This window comes from Phascolarctos cinereus, unplaced genomic scaffold (assembly GCF_003287225.1).
Source record: "Phascolarctos cinereus isolate Bilbo 61053 unplaced genomic scaffold, phaCin_HiC Scaffold_4;HRSCAF=312, whole genome shotgun sequence".
Lineage (NCBI taxonomy): Eukaryota > Metazoa > Chordata > Mammalia > Diprotodontia > Phascolarctidae > Phascolarctos > Phascolarctos cinereus.
Genome location: NW_027555847.1, coordinates 664,885,333 through 664,901,762, shown reverse-complemented (window position 1 = coordinate 664,901,762; position 16,430 = coordinate 664,885,333). Strand labels below are relative to the sequence as shown.

The 16,430-nt window shown below is 45.9% G+C and overlaps 1 protein-coding gene across 4 annotated transcripts in view; it reads right to left on the bottom strand.

The window, feature by feature from the left end:
• DPP9 (dipeptidyl peptidase 9) overlaps positions 1–16,430 on the bottom strand; it is a 52,076-nt gene that overhangs the window by 23,175 nt on the left and 12,471 nt on the right. For all 4 annotated transcript variants that reach the window (XR_002321481.2, XM_020971326.2, XM_020971327.2 and 1 more), the window contains 7 exons: positions 14,758–15,011; positions 10,503–10,615; positions 6,140–6,313; positions 5,530–5,698; positions 4,928–5,041; positions 1,484–1,612; positions 646–707 (listed from right to left, as the gene is read on the bottom strand). Coding sequence is in view for 3 of the 4 variants with exons in the window: in XM_020971326.2 (XP_020826985.1) it covers positions 646–707; positions 1,484–1,612; positions 4,928–5,041; positions 5,530–5,698; positions 6,140–6,313; positions 10,503–10,615; positions 14,758–15,011 (1,015 nt within the window). In the remaining variant the exon portion in view is untranslated. The remainder of the gene's footprint in view (positions 1–645; positions 708–1,483; positions 1,613–4,927; positions 5,042–5,529; positions 5,699–6,139; positions 6,314–10,502; positions 10,616–14,757; positions 15,012–16,430) is intronic.

Below are 16,430 nucleotides of genomic sequence, written 5' to 3'. Positions count from 1 at the left end.
AATTAAACTGAAATACATTAGCAAATGATACTGGGTTACATCCAAAGAAACACACTCTCTTTCCTAAGGAGAATGATCCCTCAAGAGCGTGCCCACATTCCACAGCAGTCAGAAGACTCAGGGTAGAGGCCCAGCTCTGCCAGTCACTGGTCACGTCACCTCGGGCATGTCACTGTCACAGCACTCCCTGAGCCTCAGTCTCCTCATCTGCAACATGAGGACAGCAACACTCGTGCCGACTACCTCACATGGCAAAGCCCTAGCAGGCTTTATACCACAACCACCCAGGTGCTACAATGGGGAATGTGAGCTGTTCCCAGAGACACGGTGTCTGTGAATATCTTTCATCTCAGGCAATGCTCCCAACCAATCCAGAAGTATATTATTAGGCACCAGTAATGCAAACAATGACAAGACGCTCCCCTTCTAATGGGAGGAGACGATCTAACATACCCCTATGTTGGAGAGGTACAGAACACACACAACACCTCTTACTTGGAGTAACCCTGAGAGAAGGCACCAGCAGTTGGGAGGCCAGGAAATGCAAAAAGTGGCTAGCCAAGCCCAGCCAGCCCTACCTGTGGCCCTTCCCCAGGGGAGTGTGAGTGTGTGTACGTGTGTGGGGGGGAAATAAAGCCCTCTTACCTTTCCCTGATTGTCTGTCTGAAATTCAGCCAGTTTTAAAGCGATCTTGGGGTTCTTGCTGCCTGCAGAAAGGACGAGGAAGTGAGAAACTGCCAAATGCCAAGCATTCTGTGTACCTGCCCACAAGCCAATCTCTGGGTCAGTCCCAGGGGCAGAGAGTGCAGGGGTAGGGGAGGGGGGGTGCTCAAGTCAAGGTGACCCAAAAGGGCACTTTTCCAGAGGGTGCAAAGTGCTAAATATCCAAAGGTATGTACGATGGGTTATCTATCCTGACTAAACACAGCAGGTCCTTGAGCTATCCTCAGACTGAATAAGTGAACCTCATTAAATGTGTCTTAAGCACCTACTCAGTGCAAGGCCCCAAGTGAAGTAATATAGGGATTAAAAAAGTATGAGATGTGGGGCCCTGTCCCCAAGGAGTATATAAAACTAGCCGGAGAGACAGATGGTAAACATGGAAGGTAGCAAGAAATCTGTGTCAAGCCTTAGTCAAGCTCAGGGCATAGACCCTGAGAGCTTTGGTAACTCAGAGTATGTAGTAAAGCTGGGGCTACATCTTGAAGAATGAATAGAATGCATAAGTAAGCAAGAAGAGAAGTGACGGCTCCCCAGCTAAGCTGTAAACCCCTTAAGGGCAGGGACTGTTTCCTCTTTACAATGTCTCATCACGCTATAGCACAAGGAGGTGCTTATCCCACACTTATGAATGGGAGGAGCCTTTGGAGTTTCACTGCAAAGTTTTAGTCATTTGTCCCCTAAGTGGAAGGAGTACATCTGCTCTGAGAATCAAGGCCAGGGTGGGAGAGACAACTCCAGCTTCCCTCCCAGTGCTGCTCACCTGTCCTGGGATACCGATAAGAATCAGTTTTTCTTTCTTCCAGAGCAGGAGAGGGAACATGAATGATCTCCACTTCTGATTCATCTACTTCTTCATATAAGATTCGCAGGGTCTTAAGATCTTCAGACCCTAAAACAAGAGGAAGACATGGCCAAATCTATGATCTCGAGAAGGTCAAAGACAGAAAGAAAGGTCCTGTGTACACCAAAATAGTCATGGCAGCACTTTGTGGCAGCAAAGGCTATCTATAAAGTAGATGTGCATTGATTGGGGAAATGCTAAACAAATTATGGTACTTGAATGTAATGGGATATTACTGTGCTGTAAGAAACAATGAATATAAAGAATTCAGAGACCCAGAAACACTTAGATGAACTAATACAATGTGAAGCATGTAAAACTGGGAAAACAGTATATGCAAAGAATACAACCATGTACGTGGAAAGAGCAAAAAGATGAAACTAAACATTGTGAAATTATAAGACCCAAGCTTGGTCTCAGAGAAGATGAGAAAATGCCCCTCCCAACCTTGTTTCCAGAGGTGGGGATATACTGGTGTGTTACATAGCATACACCTCAGACTCTGTTGATGTTTTGGTTCATTCTGCTGAAATGTTCCCCTCCCACCCCCCTCTTTTTTTTTTTTTTAACATTCAAGGGACAGCTTGCTGGATAGGGCTATTGAGTAGGAATATATTCAGAAATAGAGATGATGTAAAAACAAAAGAGGATAATAAAACACATTTTTTTAAATGGCTGGCCACTGGGGTAAAGACTGCACAGGAAGAACAGTGAGAAAAGAACAAGGTTGAAGGTCTAGGAGCCAAGGGAACAGAAATCATGCTGAGGGTGAAGAAAGCCCTGAGGTCATTGGATTTATGAGAGTTGGAAAGAACCTTAGAGATCATCTAGGCCACACCCATCCTTTTACAGATGAAGAAACTAGGGCTCGGCAAGCAAAACATGACACTTGTTACATGGTGGCCGGTGGCAATGAAAAGCTAAGTATGAGACCTGTTCCAAATAGAGGGCTATTTCCACTTCCTAACCTCCATCTGAAACTGCTTAAAGGAATGACAGGTGAAAAGACAAGAAATCATGGCCAAAGAAGGAAGTTTCAGCATTGAAAAGCACAAATGTGGGGCAGTTTTAAGCCATGGTAAGGTCTACAGTTTGCCCCTTTGGGTGGTAGCTGACTTAGAATGGAAAGAGAGGCCAAACAGGTTGAGGGACTCAAGGAACCATGAGGATAGAGTGATCCTCTAAGTGAAGGATCTATGGCATGAAGACATCTCCAAAGATGATGGCAGGGGCCAGGGAAAAGTGAAGACCAGGCTGGGCACTGAGGCCCTGAGGGGTGGGAGTGGGGGCTGTCCTGGAGGCCATGAACGGGGAGAGGAGGGTATGATTGGACAGCATGACAGTTACTGAGTGATGAGAGCTGAGCAAGAATCTGGAAGGCGCAGGGCAGCGAGACCCTGGTATGTATCATTTCATCCACAAGATACCCTGAGATAACAGAGAAAAGAAGTGACTAGTGCTGGACCAGACCAACAGAGGATATCAGTGCTTAGGGAAAAGTGAAGGCTCAGATGATGTGATCATCACAGAGGCAGGGGAAGAAGCATTTAAAGATGGAGGGAGTTTAACAATGGAAAGGGAGTTCCAAAGGGCAACATGAAAGGAGGGACCAGAAGGGGATGGGGACTGTGACCAAGTAGGGACATACAGAGTTTATGCCTAGGATGAAATGTCTAGAAGACTCTGGGGGGGGGGGGTGAGAAGCCTTGTAAAAATTGGGAAATGGGAGCCCTGACTGGCAGAGATGGTACTGGAAACAAATAAAGGATTAAGAGGTCAAGTCATAAAGTTCTATTTAGAGTAACAATTTGCAATGTCCTCTCCTCCCCCTTTGCGTGATGAGTTCTTAGACCACCCTTCGGAGCCTAATTCAGCTCAAAAGCCACCTCCTTCCTTCACATAGCCTTCCCCTTTCTCCCAGTCATTACTAATTTTGATTGTGGTTCTTTACTTCACACCCCTCTGATCTACTTACCGTGTAATATTCTGTATTAGGTCTCCCCTTATAAGGTAAGCTTGATGAGGGCAAGCACTGTCTGCCTTTTGTGCTGCCCAAAGTAGGTACTTAATTAATGGCTACTGAATGACCTAAAGAAAGCTGGCCTTTCGGGGTAGGGGTGGTCCCCTAAGACTTACGTCACTACCAGTGAAGAGCTGTCAACCAAAACTGCCTGCCTGGGTACAAAGCACGAGCAAGGCTGAGCCCCAACTAACAGGGCCCCAGGAGACCATCTTCTCAGACTGCTCAGTAGTTCAAACATTTTTTCCTTTATCACAAAGTCACATGGGGAGATGGGTGGATGATAAAGCAGAACTATTAAGGGAGAAACAAACACTTCTTAACAATCAGGTTCACAGGATTTTATTGAAGACCTTCTAGTCAATATTCCTCTTAAAAAACTGACCTAAGGGCCATGGAAAAATCAGTTAGCTACACAGGCTTCACAGCCTGCAAAGGTCCTGGCATAAGGGCAAACTGTCACAAGTCTGCTACACAGCCATCTAAATCCTAACACTACCAGGAAGAGCTCTGGCATGCAGACCTGGGCCATGTGGAATAAGCCAAGGGCCCTCTCTGGTCCTCAGGCTCTAAGGTCTCTAGCATGGCAAGAAGAAAGACATTGGCCTTGGAATCCAGAAGATCTAGAGATGTTTAGCCTAGAGAAGCCTGGGAGGGTGTACACAGAAGAGAGGTGGGGAGGGACATGTGACAGCAGTACTTAAGTATTAGAAGGGCTGACGTATAGAAGAAGAATCAGACATATTATTTTGGCTGTCTAGGGCAGAACCAAGAGAGACATTTTAGTTTGAATTCAGGAAAAACTTCCTCACAATTAGAGCTGTCAAAAGGTGGGAGATGAAGCTTCAGGAGGCGATCAGTACCCCTTCACTGGGGCTCTTTAGGCAGAGGAGGACGACTACTTGTGGGGCATGTTACAATGGGATTCCTCCTGGCTGCCAAGTCTCTTTCAATTCTAAGAGTCTGTGGTTCTGGGAATCTTGGCTTTAATTCCTGTGAGCAGTGGACCCTGGATCTGCGATGTTGCTTCTCTACACCTCAGACTCCTCACGGATAGTGGGGTCAATTATAATTATACTACCTACTTGGAAATATTTTAGTGGGGAAAGTGATCAAAGCACTGCAGATATTTCAGTTCTCATTCTAGGATGCCAACAGAAGTCAATCCAGCTTTCATGGCCTAAGAAGCTGGTTCATTTCCCCACGCTTCAGAAGCAACTCACCAGCAAGAACAGATGCTGACGGATCAAGGGAGGGGAAGAGAGTATAGACTAAAACCACTCTTTCTTTAAAATCCTGAAAGGCCTTGGACCATCAGATAGGTATAAAGAAAGTAGACATACCTTCCCAGGAAGCCGTTGGGCACCACCAGTAGCCTGTAAATCGATCAAACTCCTCCTGGATGACAAAGGTAGCTACTCCTGCTGACTTGGGGTCCTCCAGGACACTGGACAAACCTGCAGAGAGAGAGTAATCAATACTCCTTTATTGAAAACCTGCTCAACCTGGGTGCTGTGGCAGACACAGACATTGAAGCCATGTTCCCTGTTCTCCAGGAGCTCACAATCTAGCTGGGGAGAAAAAGCAGTGAGTGCTGCACAAAAAGAGGTCATGAGCATGCCCTGAAGCAGGACCACACTAGAGGAGGGGCTGAACAAATGGGACTGCCACAAAGGGGCAGAAGTCCAGAAAGGGGGGGATGGGAGCACTACGAACTGGAGGAATCTGAAGCAAGCAGTGTTTGTTTCTTTGTCTGTTGTGGGGGGCGGCGGGGGGGGGGAAGGGGACGGGACACTAGTGCCTCAGGGTAGACTGGAAGAGGCAGCAGGTAGGGTAAGGAGAGTGGGGATGGTGACAGCCACAGTCCACTGAGGCTCATTCAAGCCAAAGCAGTATGTGAGATGGTGGGTTTTCGAGGAGCCCATCCCCAAAGGCCTAAGCTCACCTTTATGACAGTACGTCATCCGTTTCTCCTCTCCAGTCTCAATATTCGCCACCCACAAATCATTGTTATTTATGAATGAGAAGAAGGAAGGGTCAGCAGGGCAGATCTTGGGATCCATCCGAGGCCCAGAACACTGGGTTTTGATTTCCAGTGGCTTCATGGGAGACACCTGAGGAGATACAATACAGTTAACATTAAGTGCCTTCTATGGGCTGGGGCACTTGTATGCTAGGCGCTGGAGCAACAAAGGTAAGTTCACAGTGACTAGAAGGGAAGACTCAGGTATACAAATCTCTATAGTGTCAAAGCCTCAGACAAGAAGTCTGAGAAGGGGCAGAGCACTTTACTTTTCATCTGAGGAAGTCAGGAGGAAGGGAAGGAGGGAGGAGAGTAGAAAATCAAGGAAATCTTAAAGAAGAAACTGGCTCCAAAGCTGGGACCAACAGGCAATAAGAAGGAAGAAGGGAAGAGCCCCTGAAAAACAGTATGAGCAAAGTCTCAGAGACAGGAGACAACATTTGGCTGGAATTAGAACATGAGGAAGAGGGGCTTGCTGATCCTGTTGGCCTTATCACCTACACACCTACCCAGCCAAGCTCAGAAAACTCACCATGAATCCATTCTTGCCCCCATCTCGGCAATGAAAGAGGCTATTACTGGCCTGGAAGAGGAAGAGGCCACTTTCACTGTGGAAGTCATAGGAGGTGATACCAAACACACCGAGACGCTTCCGCTCCCTCAGGAGCTCTTCCTCCCGAGAGTACATGCCGTGGTGTGGGGTAGCCTGAGTACACACAAATGGAACAAGGATCCAGTGAGACCTGTTAGCCTCTGCTGCAGGAAGCTAGAGTGGCCCTGAACTCCTTGCTGCATAACCCCACCATGACCAAAAACATTCTGACACAAAAACTATTTCACTAACAAAGTCAGGCCTCTGATTGCCCAGGGCAAGCAAACCCATATTCTCTTTTCAGGGGCCCCATTGCTAATCTTGACCATTTAAGGGACAAAGATTGCCACGTAGAGGAGAGTGTGATAACTATAATAATAATGACAACTAGAATTTACACACCACTTTAAGGCATACAGAGCACTTAACAATTATTATCTCATTTGTTCCTCACAATAACCCTGGGACGTAGAGGCTGTTATTATCCCCATTTTACAGATGAAGAAACTAAGGCAGACAGCAGTTAAGTGCCTTGCCCAGGGTCACCCAGCTAACCACATGTCTGAGGCTGGACACCTGACCTCAGGTGTTCCTGGTCAGCGCTCAGGCCCAGCCCTCTCCACTGTGCCACCAGGGCCTAGGAAGGGGGCTGGAGGCCTGGAGTTAGAGTTGGAAGGCTTGCGTTTAAAGTCTGGCTCATCTCTCTTCTAGAGCTGTGATCATAGGTTAGCTACTGAAGCTCCCTGGGCCTCAGTTTCTTCATCTGTCAAAAAGGGATAATTATCACAGCTCTTCCCTCATGGGGTTGTTGGGAGGCTCAAATGAGAGAATGGACATCAGGGGATTTGCAAACTTTAGAGTCCTGTATAGATGTTAGTTATGAACACAAAGTGTTGTGTAAGGTTCAAGGGGGAAGGAGAAGCAATCAAGGACAGGTTTACAGAAAAGCGGGAGTGAGTCAGACTTTAGGAAAAGACCAGGAGTTCTACAAAGAAGGAAAGGAAGGAGATTTGAGACCCAGGGAAGAGCATGAGCAAAGGCAAGGAAGTGCGGGGGAGATCTGCAGATGCAGAGAGCAGCCTGTGTGGAGGGGGTGTTGTGAGAGGAGGCTGGAAGTCAGGGGAATCAGACTGTACAAGGAGGGCCTTATATATGTGAAGGTAGCCTTCAAGAGGCCACTACTGAAATGTACCCTGCAGGTGGCCAGCCTTCCCACGTTCCCTCAGCCTTCCACTGCCTCCTCCCATCCCATCAAGGGCTGGAGCGGGACGTTCTTCCTTGCACCAAAAATAAGACCCCGAGGCCCTACCCCAAAACACTCTCTCTCTGTCTAGCAAAAGCAACGGCCAGTTCAAATCCAGAACCATCTCCTTCCCAGAAGACACATGCTGCCAAGGCCATTAATTATTAGCCAGCCTCAATAAAAGGACTTCTACACCACTTTCCCTCAACTCACTGATACTGCATTTAAAAGGAGAAGTAGATGCTTCTGATCAAGAATTCCTATCAAGAACACACACTGTGACATATGGGCATAGGGTGGGTGGAGGGGAGTTTCACAATTGTTCTCGATGGCAGCATCACAAAATTCCACAATTAGAAGGGGCCTCGGGGCCATGTAGTCCAAACCATCACGCTAAACAAATCCCACAGCATGAGACACGGAGGAGCCGTCTTGCCCAGTCCCAGAAGCCCTTGGCTGTGCAGCCCACTGCGGCCCCTCCAGTCCAAACCATTGCCCTAAACAAGTCCCACAGCACGAGCCACGGAGGAGCCGTCTTGCCCAGTCCCAGAAGCCCTTGGCTGTGCAGCCCACTGCGGCCCCTCCAGTCCAAACCATCACGCTAAACAAGTCCCACAGTACGAGCCACGGAGGAGCCGTCTTGCCCAGTCCCAGGAGCCCTTGGCTGTGCAGCCCACTGCGGCCACTCCAGTCCAAACCATCGCCCTAAACAAGTCCCACAGCACGAGCCACGGAGGAGCCGTCTTGCCCAGTCCCAGAAGCCCTTGGCTGTGCAGCCCACTGCGGCCCCCCCCAGAGGCGGCTCGCCCCGCTCTCATCATGAGGAAGGCTTTCCTGACACCGAGCTTGAATCAGCCTCTTTGCAGCCTGTACTCAGTGCTCATTCCGCCCTCAGGAGCCAATCAGACTAAGGCAGACCTTCAGGACCTCCCGAAACCTTTCCTTCTCCAGGTTAAACAGCCCCATGGCCTTCAGCCAGTCCTCAGATAACAAGAACCAGAGTCCCTCCACCACCCTGCACGCCTTCCTCTGGACACTCTCCAGCTTATTAATGTCTTTCCCACAATGTAGCACCTCTGCTCCAGATGTGCTCTCATCGGGGCAGAGGACAAGTAGAACTGTCATCAACTTCTTGAACCCTATGCCTCTCAATGAAGTCTAAGATGACATTAGCTTTTATCAGGCCATCTCAGAGTGCTGAGAAGGCATGGCCTTGGAGCCTCCTAAGATCCCCAGCTCTTTTTCAAATGATATCCTTATTAAATTGGATCTTTGTTCAATCTGATCCAACATTCTTTTTTTCTCACTTAATAGTATTTTTTTTTCCAATTATACGTAAAGATAGTTTTCAACATTCACTTTCATAAGATTTTGAAGTCCAAATTTTTTCTCCACCCCCTCCTTTCTTCCCTTCCCCCCTCCCTAAGACAGCATGCAATCAAATACAGACTATACATGCACAATCACATTAAACATATCTCCACATTAGTCATGTTGTGAAAGAAGAATCAGAACAAAAGGGAAAAACCATGACATAGGGGAAAAAAAGAGAGAGAATAGTCTGCTTTGATCTGCATTCAGACTCCATAGTTCTTTCTCTGGACATGGAAAGCATTTTCCATCATGAGTCTTTTGGAATTGTCTGATCATTGCATTGCTGAGAAGAGATAACTGACTCAACATTCTAAGCCTGATGGACCTTTGCAGGTCCTGATTCTGCCAGTTCTCTCTCCTGGCTTGGTGTGTCCTGTGAATGTGACAAAGATGCTACTTATGCTTTTTCCACATGAGGGAGAAAAACAGGAAAATATCATAGATTTCTTCAGCATTTCCCTGGGCTCTTCCTTCTAAGAGGACATCAAACTATTAATAAATACTCATCAGAACTCACCGTTCAACCAGATCCAAATTCATTTATAATTGTACTCTTGTCTAGCTACCATCATTCATCTTGTCTACAAGAACAACATTTTTTTTGTAGCAGCAGAGAATTATAAACAAAGTCAATGCCCAATGATTAGGCAATGGATAAAAAACTGGGGTGTGTGAAGTAATGAAATACTACTGAACCCTAAAAAATGACAAGAAGAATACAAAGAAACATGGGAAGAACTGAAAGTAAATTACTCAAAATCAGGTAAGTGTACAGTAACATACAACAACACACATGGAAAAATCAAAACACTAAAACTGAACCCCATAATTATAATGACCTAGCTTGTCCCCCAAAGAGGAATCAAGATGCTATATATCCTTCTCTTTCCTGCAAAGGAGGGGACCTATGGATGTGGAACATTACACAAAAATGTCAGACACAGTTTATGTGCTGGTTGGTTTTACTGAACTATTTCTCTTTCTTTAATGGTCATTGTAACAGTCTAGAAAGATGGCTTTCTGGGTAGGGGAGGAAAGAGGAACATATTTAGAAATAAAAGTAATGTAAAAAAAAACCCAAGATATCAATAAAAATAATCTAAAAAAGAGCATTGTGAGAGATGTTATTGCTAAAATCTAGGTAAAATGCACCTATATCATTCCTGATTCAACAGGTTAGTAAACCTGTCAAAAAGGAAATTACACAGTTTCGTTTAAGTGCCTCTCAAGGGTGCCTGTGTATGTAAGCATCATCTGCCAAGATGACAGCCTGAAGTCCACCAAAATTCAGTCTTCCCCACAGATACATGGGATCTTAGTGTGTTAGCCATAGAAGAGCCCTTAAAGAGACCATGTTGCACAGTCTGTTTGTTTTAAAATGTGGAAGCTGAGATCCAGAGAGGGGAAGTTGACACAAGAACTCCTCGCCCTAGTCTAGGGCTCTTCTACCATAACACACTCTATTACTAACTGCTAGGTACCACCACAGCCATAACTCAACCCAGTTCTATCCCTATTCAGTTAAGCTCAGTTCAAACAGAGCCAAGCTGACTAATTATCTTCTGCAAGTAGTCTGAGAGGACTATAGATGAACCTCCCTCTTCCAACCAAACAGTCCCTCCCAGATGGCCTGGCAGATTATGCCTCAGCCAAGTCTAAGGTGGTGCAGGAATCACGCCATCTCACCTGAAAATGATCCAGCATCTGTTTCCACGATAACAGCAGCAGGGCCTCTTTGCGTACCTTTTTGGGAATTTCTGAGTAAAGGAGAGAATTCTCACGGCTGCCATAAGGCATCCCTAGGGAAACAAAAAAGAAATCCATGGAATCAGGCCCTAGGAAAGGCAGCAACTGTTCAAACACACTGACCCAGAAGTGGGGAGGTGTGGCTAGACAACAGTACCTGTGAAAAAGATCTGGGGGCTTTAGTGGATGCAAGTTTGACTTGAAATCAACAATGTAACACTCACGGTAGCCAAAAAGCTAACACGATCTTGGGCTACAGTAACAGCTTAGCATTCAACGAGGAACATAACAACATAAACGGAAAGAACAACTACGAAACAATGGCTGCTGGACGCTGGGAGGCTACAGAGACCAAGTTTGGTGCGTCTCCCAAAAAGAGCTATGAGCCATCACCTTCCCCTCCTCTTTGCAGAGGTGGAGGACTATTGGTATGGAGCACCACACCCTAACAGCTGGCTTTTTCGATGTGTTAGCCAATTCTGAGAAACTGGGTCTATCTCTGCCACAAATTAAGGAATTTAAGTGATGTCAAAACAAAATATATCAGGGAGGCATTTGGCCAGGATGGTGAAGGGAATGTAACCAGGCCATCTAAGGACTGACTGAAGGAACTAAAGGTATTTAACCTGTGAAAGAGAAGACTTATGGAAGACAAGGTTAGCGTATGAAGAACGGTAACAGAGAAGAGGCCTTACGCTCGTCCTGCTTGGCCCCACAAGGAGGAAGTTTTAGACAGGTAGATTTTGGCTCCCTATCAGGAAAAAACTTCCTAAGCAAAGACAGCACTGCCTTGAGAAGTGCTCAATAGCAGGTGACCAGGAAGCTACTCTTTGGGATGCCATCAAGGCAACTGCCCTCTGAGGTTGCAGCCAGGGACAAACATGAGGAAACACTGACAAGCAACACACATTTAAGGTTACTGATGGCCTGGCAGAAGAGGAGGGTGCTGCCACTGCAGCAAGACTCAGAGGCAGGAGGTAGGGGCAGGGGTGACTTCAGCCACGGCCCCTCTCTGAGTAATCAGACACTCCAAGGCAATCAGTCATGGAGCTCCCTCGGTGGGCAAGTCTAGAGGACTCATGACGTAGCCACCAGCTGTCTGGTCTGAAATGTTAGTTGCTAGCAGCCACCCTATTGCCCTGGACCAGCCAGGCTGCCTTTCTGCCTAACAAAGGGGAGGATCCAGGGTTAGAGGGGTCCTTATAAGTCATTCACATCCCTGACAGGCAATCCCTTCCCCCATGGCCCCAAATATTCTGGCTCTTCTGCACTAGGTTTCTAGGAGTTGAATAAGCACCAGCATCTCCTCCACCACAGAATCCTTTCCTGGCTCTGCTGTGCAGACTATTTCAGTGTCAGACTCTCAGAGCTAGAAAGGACCTTTGCAAGTCATCAAGTCCAATCCTCTCACTTTATAAATTAGGAATCTTAAGCCAACGGGGTCAAGTGATCTGCCTAAGGTCACAAGATAAGACTTGAACCCAGAGAAACACATCTAATGGCCAGGCCCAGCCTCCAAGGTCTCATTGTGGTCCCCAGGGCAGCAGAGGAACACTCATGAGCTGTCTGAGCAAGTGAGACAGGCAGCCTCACCCCAGCCCCTTCTTTTTGTTTTGTTTTGTTTTTTCAATAGGCAATTGGAGTTAAATGACTTGCTGAGGGTCACACAGCTAGTTACATGTCAAGCATCTGAGGGTGGATTTGAACTCAGGTCCTCTTGACTCCAGGGCTAGTACTCTATCCACTGCGCCACCTAGCCACCCCAGCCTCTTCTGAGGGAACCCTCCGGTTCCTGGCCTTGATCTAGGAAGGAGTCATTTGCCCACCTGTCATGGCTCATCAGGGGGATCCCAACATCTTGCCAAGAAAAGAACTGTGGTATCAAGGATAATCCTCCTTCAAAGTCAAGGGAAGAGAGGTGGCCCACAGGAAAGAAGCCTAGATCTAGAGTCAGGAAACCTGGGATCTAAGCCTGGCCCTACTACACCTGTACTGAAATTCCCTATCTTGGTCTTTCAAATGGTGATGGCCACAGCCACCCTTCCTACCTCAGGGGGATTTTGTATGGAAAGTCCTTGTAAATCTGCAGTTGCCCTAGGAAGGTGAGCCATTAGTAGGAATGTTATAGCACTGGCCTCTAAGGACACAAAAAGGGGCACTGTGAGGGAAAAGTGGAATCCACTCTGGGCTCAGAAGTCCTGAATTTTAGTCCCAGCTCTGCCACTCATGCACAGACCTTGGGCAAGTCACCTAAGCTTTGGGGACTGAAGTTCCCTCACCTATAAAAAAAATTATCAAGGGAGCTGGACTAGATGAACTCTAACATCCGAATCCCTTCAGTTCTGACATTTTGTAATGTGTAATCCTGTGGGAAAGGGGAAAAATAAATCTGCAAAGCAGCAGACTAGGCAGTCTCCAGGAAGCCTCCTCTTCTGGAGAAGCAGGATATGCTTTGGCCCAAGTTCTGCTGTGATCAAGGCAATGACTCAGGGAAGTGGCTCCAGCCAACTGGTGATTTAAAAAAAAAAAGGCTCTCTCATACACACTCTCAGCCCTGTATTACCTGACCACCATAAAAACAGATCGGGACGACCCCTATACTCTCTTCCCCTGCCTCCCCCCACACCACCAACAGACTGCAGGATGTTCCTAAGGTCGCTTCTTTTCCCCTCTAAGGTTCCCAAATTCTTTGCAGGTGGCATCAGGCTAGGCAGGATTGGTGCTCACATTCCCCCTGGCAGAGCCAACGGTCATCTCCAAGTCATAATGAGGCAGTGAAAGAAGTCTGCAGAGGAGGAATGCAGGGTATGAATATAAAACTAAAGGTCCAAATGATCTTAACAGGCTAGAACAATAAGCTGAACCTAACAAAATTCAATGTAATAGTGATAATTGTATTTGTGCAGCTCATTTTACTGAACCAAAGGGCAGGTTTTTACATTTCAATACTTCAAAGAAATCTGAAATGAAAAAACCCGGTGCCTGGTTCAATAAAATCAGCCACAGAAATACAGAATGAGGGAGCCAGGGCCAGAAACAGTTTATGTGAAATGGACCTGGGAGTTTTAGTGGACTGTCAGCTTGATGTGAGTCAAGACTGTGACACAGCAGCTACAAAAGTTAATTTTATGACATGAAACCTGCATTAAAAGAAGCAGTGTCCAGAACCGGGGAGGGAAGAGCCCTACTGTCCTCTATGCTGAACAGGCCATACCTGTGATGCTGTCCTTCCTAAAAGCATGGCACCCAGAAAGGAATGCAGGAAGGACAGGGTCTAGAGAAAGGTAAGCAAGATGGTGAGAGACCATGTTAGTTGAAACAACTGAGGATGCTTAGCTGAAAGAAAGGAAGAATTAGAGGGAGGCACGATTGCTAGGTTCATGTTCTTGCAGACTTGCCATGAAAAAGGGGGTAGAACTCAGAACAAAGAGGGCAAGCTGCAGTTGCAGAGAAGCAGATCTAGGTTTGACAAGGAAAAACTTTCTAACAAAGCCATCCAAAAGTGGGATAAGCTGCCTGGGGTAGGTCAGGTCCCCATCACTGGACGTCTTCAAGTGGAAGCTAAATTAGCACTTTCTGAGAAGAATATAAAAGAGATTACTGTTCAGGCATGAGCTGTACCAAATGACAATGAGGTCCCTTCTAGTTCTAGAAGTCTGATTCTATGGTTACTTTAATCTGATTTCACTTGGACAAAAGGTTGGGGTGGAGGCTAGACAGACCCATCTAGGAAAGAACTGTACTAATTACAGAGTCCATAACAATTAACCTAAGTATAATAAAAATAATTACTGCTACAGAGGGTTCCCCCCCCTCCAATTAGCAAGAGCAACTGGACTTTTAAGAATCAGAGATTTAGTAACCAGATTTACTTCCTGGCAACTCTCCACAGGAAATCTACCTGGTCAAAAACTCCCAAACATATTGGCAACGGACATATGACATGTAGGTAGGGAGGCCATGTAGTGCTGACAATGAATTGAGCACTGGACCAGTCATAAGACCTAGGTTAGGTCTCAGTTTTGCCCCTTGTTAGACTATAACTTTAAGCAGCTGATTCACTCATTTCCTCCTCAGTAAAACAGGCACAAGAATACTTGTACTACCTACCTCACAGAGTTGTTATGAGCAAAATATTGTTATAGTTGTTGTTGTTAGGGATTGATAAGAGAAAGGGTGTGGAAGCCTGGCTTACCGAGGTAATAAAGCCGGTGAGAGTGAGGACCTGACTCATCTGTCTTCTGGACAAATTGGAAGTCATGTGGGGCCTTGTTCACTATCATGCCTGAATACTTCCTGCTGCTGTGAATGATGTCCCGTAGCCCATCCCACGAGTGCTTCTCCACCTGGAAGGGCGAGGAGGGGTCCTCCATCTCCACCACATCAGGCCTCTCAGGCAGTACATCCACAGTGGTCATCCTTTCTTCCCCCTCAGAGATGAGTGAGAAACTACATGGAAAATGGTGGGGGTAAAAAAAAAAAAAGGGGAGAGGGACATGAAAAGGCTGTTACAAGCAGAAGCATGGTAGCCCATAAAACCCTCTAAGACTCAGCTCACTGAAGCCAGTCCCTACCAGTCAACCCAGTAGAAATCTTTACAGACAAAAACTATCCCAAATGAAACTCAAAGTGATAACATTTAGTAAATGAGAGAATCAACATACTCTTCAGCCCTTTACCAATTCCTGAACCACTATATTACTCATACCCACCAGTAGCTCCAGCATCTTGAAAGGCAGAAAGCCAAAATCCTTATCTCCAGTTCAGTTCAACAAGTATTTATAAAATATGCACTACATGGGAGGCCCTGTGTTTGGCATGGAGATACAAATGTGAAAAATGACACTTTAAACTCCTTGAGGATAGGGTTAAGTGGAAATTTAACATGCACAAAAGTATCATCCAAGAAACAATGAGGTGATAAAGCCTATGTAGCCAAGACTAGAAGGAATGCAGAAAATTAGAGAAAAACTGTCACAGGTAATCTCTCAGATAGTATGTGACTGGCTTTGAATACCGCTATGGTGTAGGAAATGATAAGTTGGTTGATTCAGAAAAACATGGAAAGACTTGGGACCTGTGAAAGAAGATGCTATCCACCTTCAGAGAAACAGATGACAGGGGGAAATAAGCACAGTATGGTCTTGGATATCTATAGATATCTATGTATATGTATGTATCTGTCCACCCTTAATCGTAGCCTTCTTTAGGATGGGGGGAGGGGAAAAATAAAGTAAAAAGTGTACAGCACAGAACAAAAGAACAGCAACAAGAAAGCAAAGAAAAGCAGGACAGCTTTGAAAACGATATGTAGTATTTTTTATACAGGTTCTCTTGAAATGCAACTTTATTGTTTTATACTGAATCTTCTACGATCTGCTGTGTACATGGCAACGCTTTTCCCCCCTTTTCTCACTGTATATTAAAGTTTAAAATTTTTTAAAAATGTTAAAAAAAAAAAGAAACAAACAATGAGACAGAGTAAAGGAAAGCCAGATAAAATTTAAGGAAAATTTAAGAAGGATCAGATTGGCAAAAATGAAAAAAAGGAAAACAACAACTGTTGGAGAGGCTACAGGAAAACAGCCCTCTAAAGCACTGTTGGTGGACTTGTGAATTGGTTCAGCCATTCTGGAAAGCAATCTGGAACTCTACACTCAAAGTCACTAAACTGCTGCATATCCTTTACCCAGAGATGCCACCATAAGGCCTCAAAAACATCAAAGAAAAGAGGGGAAGGGTTCATAATCACAAGAATATTTGTAACAGCTTTTTGTCATAGTAAAGAACTGGAAACTAAGGGGGTGCTCATCAATTGGGGAATGGCTGAACAAATCATACTATATCAATGTACCAGAATATTACTTT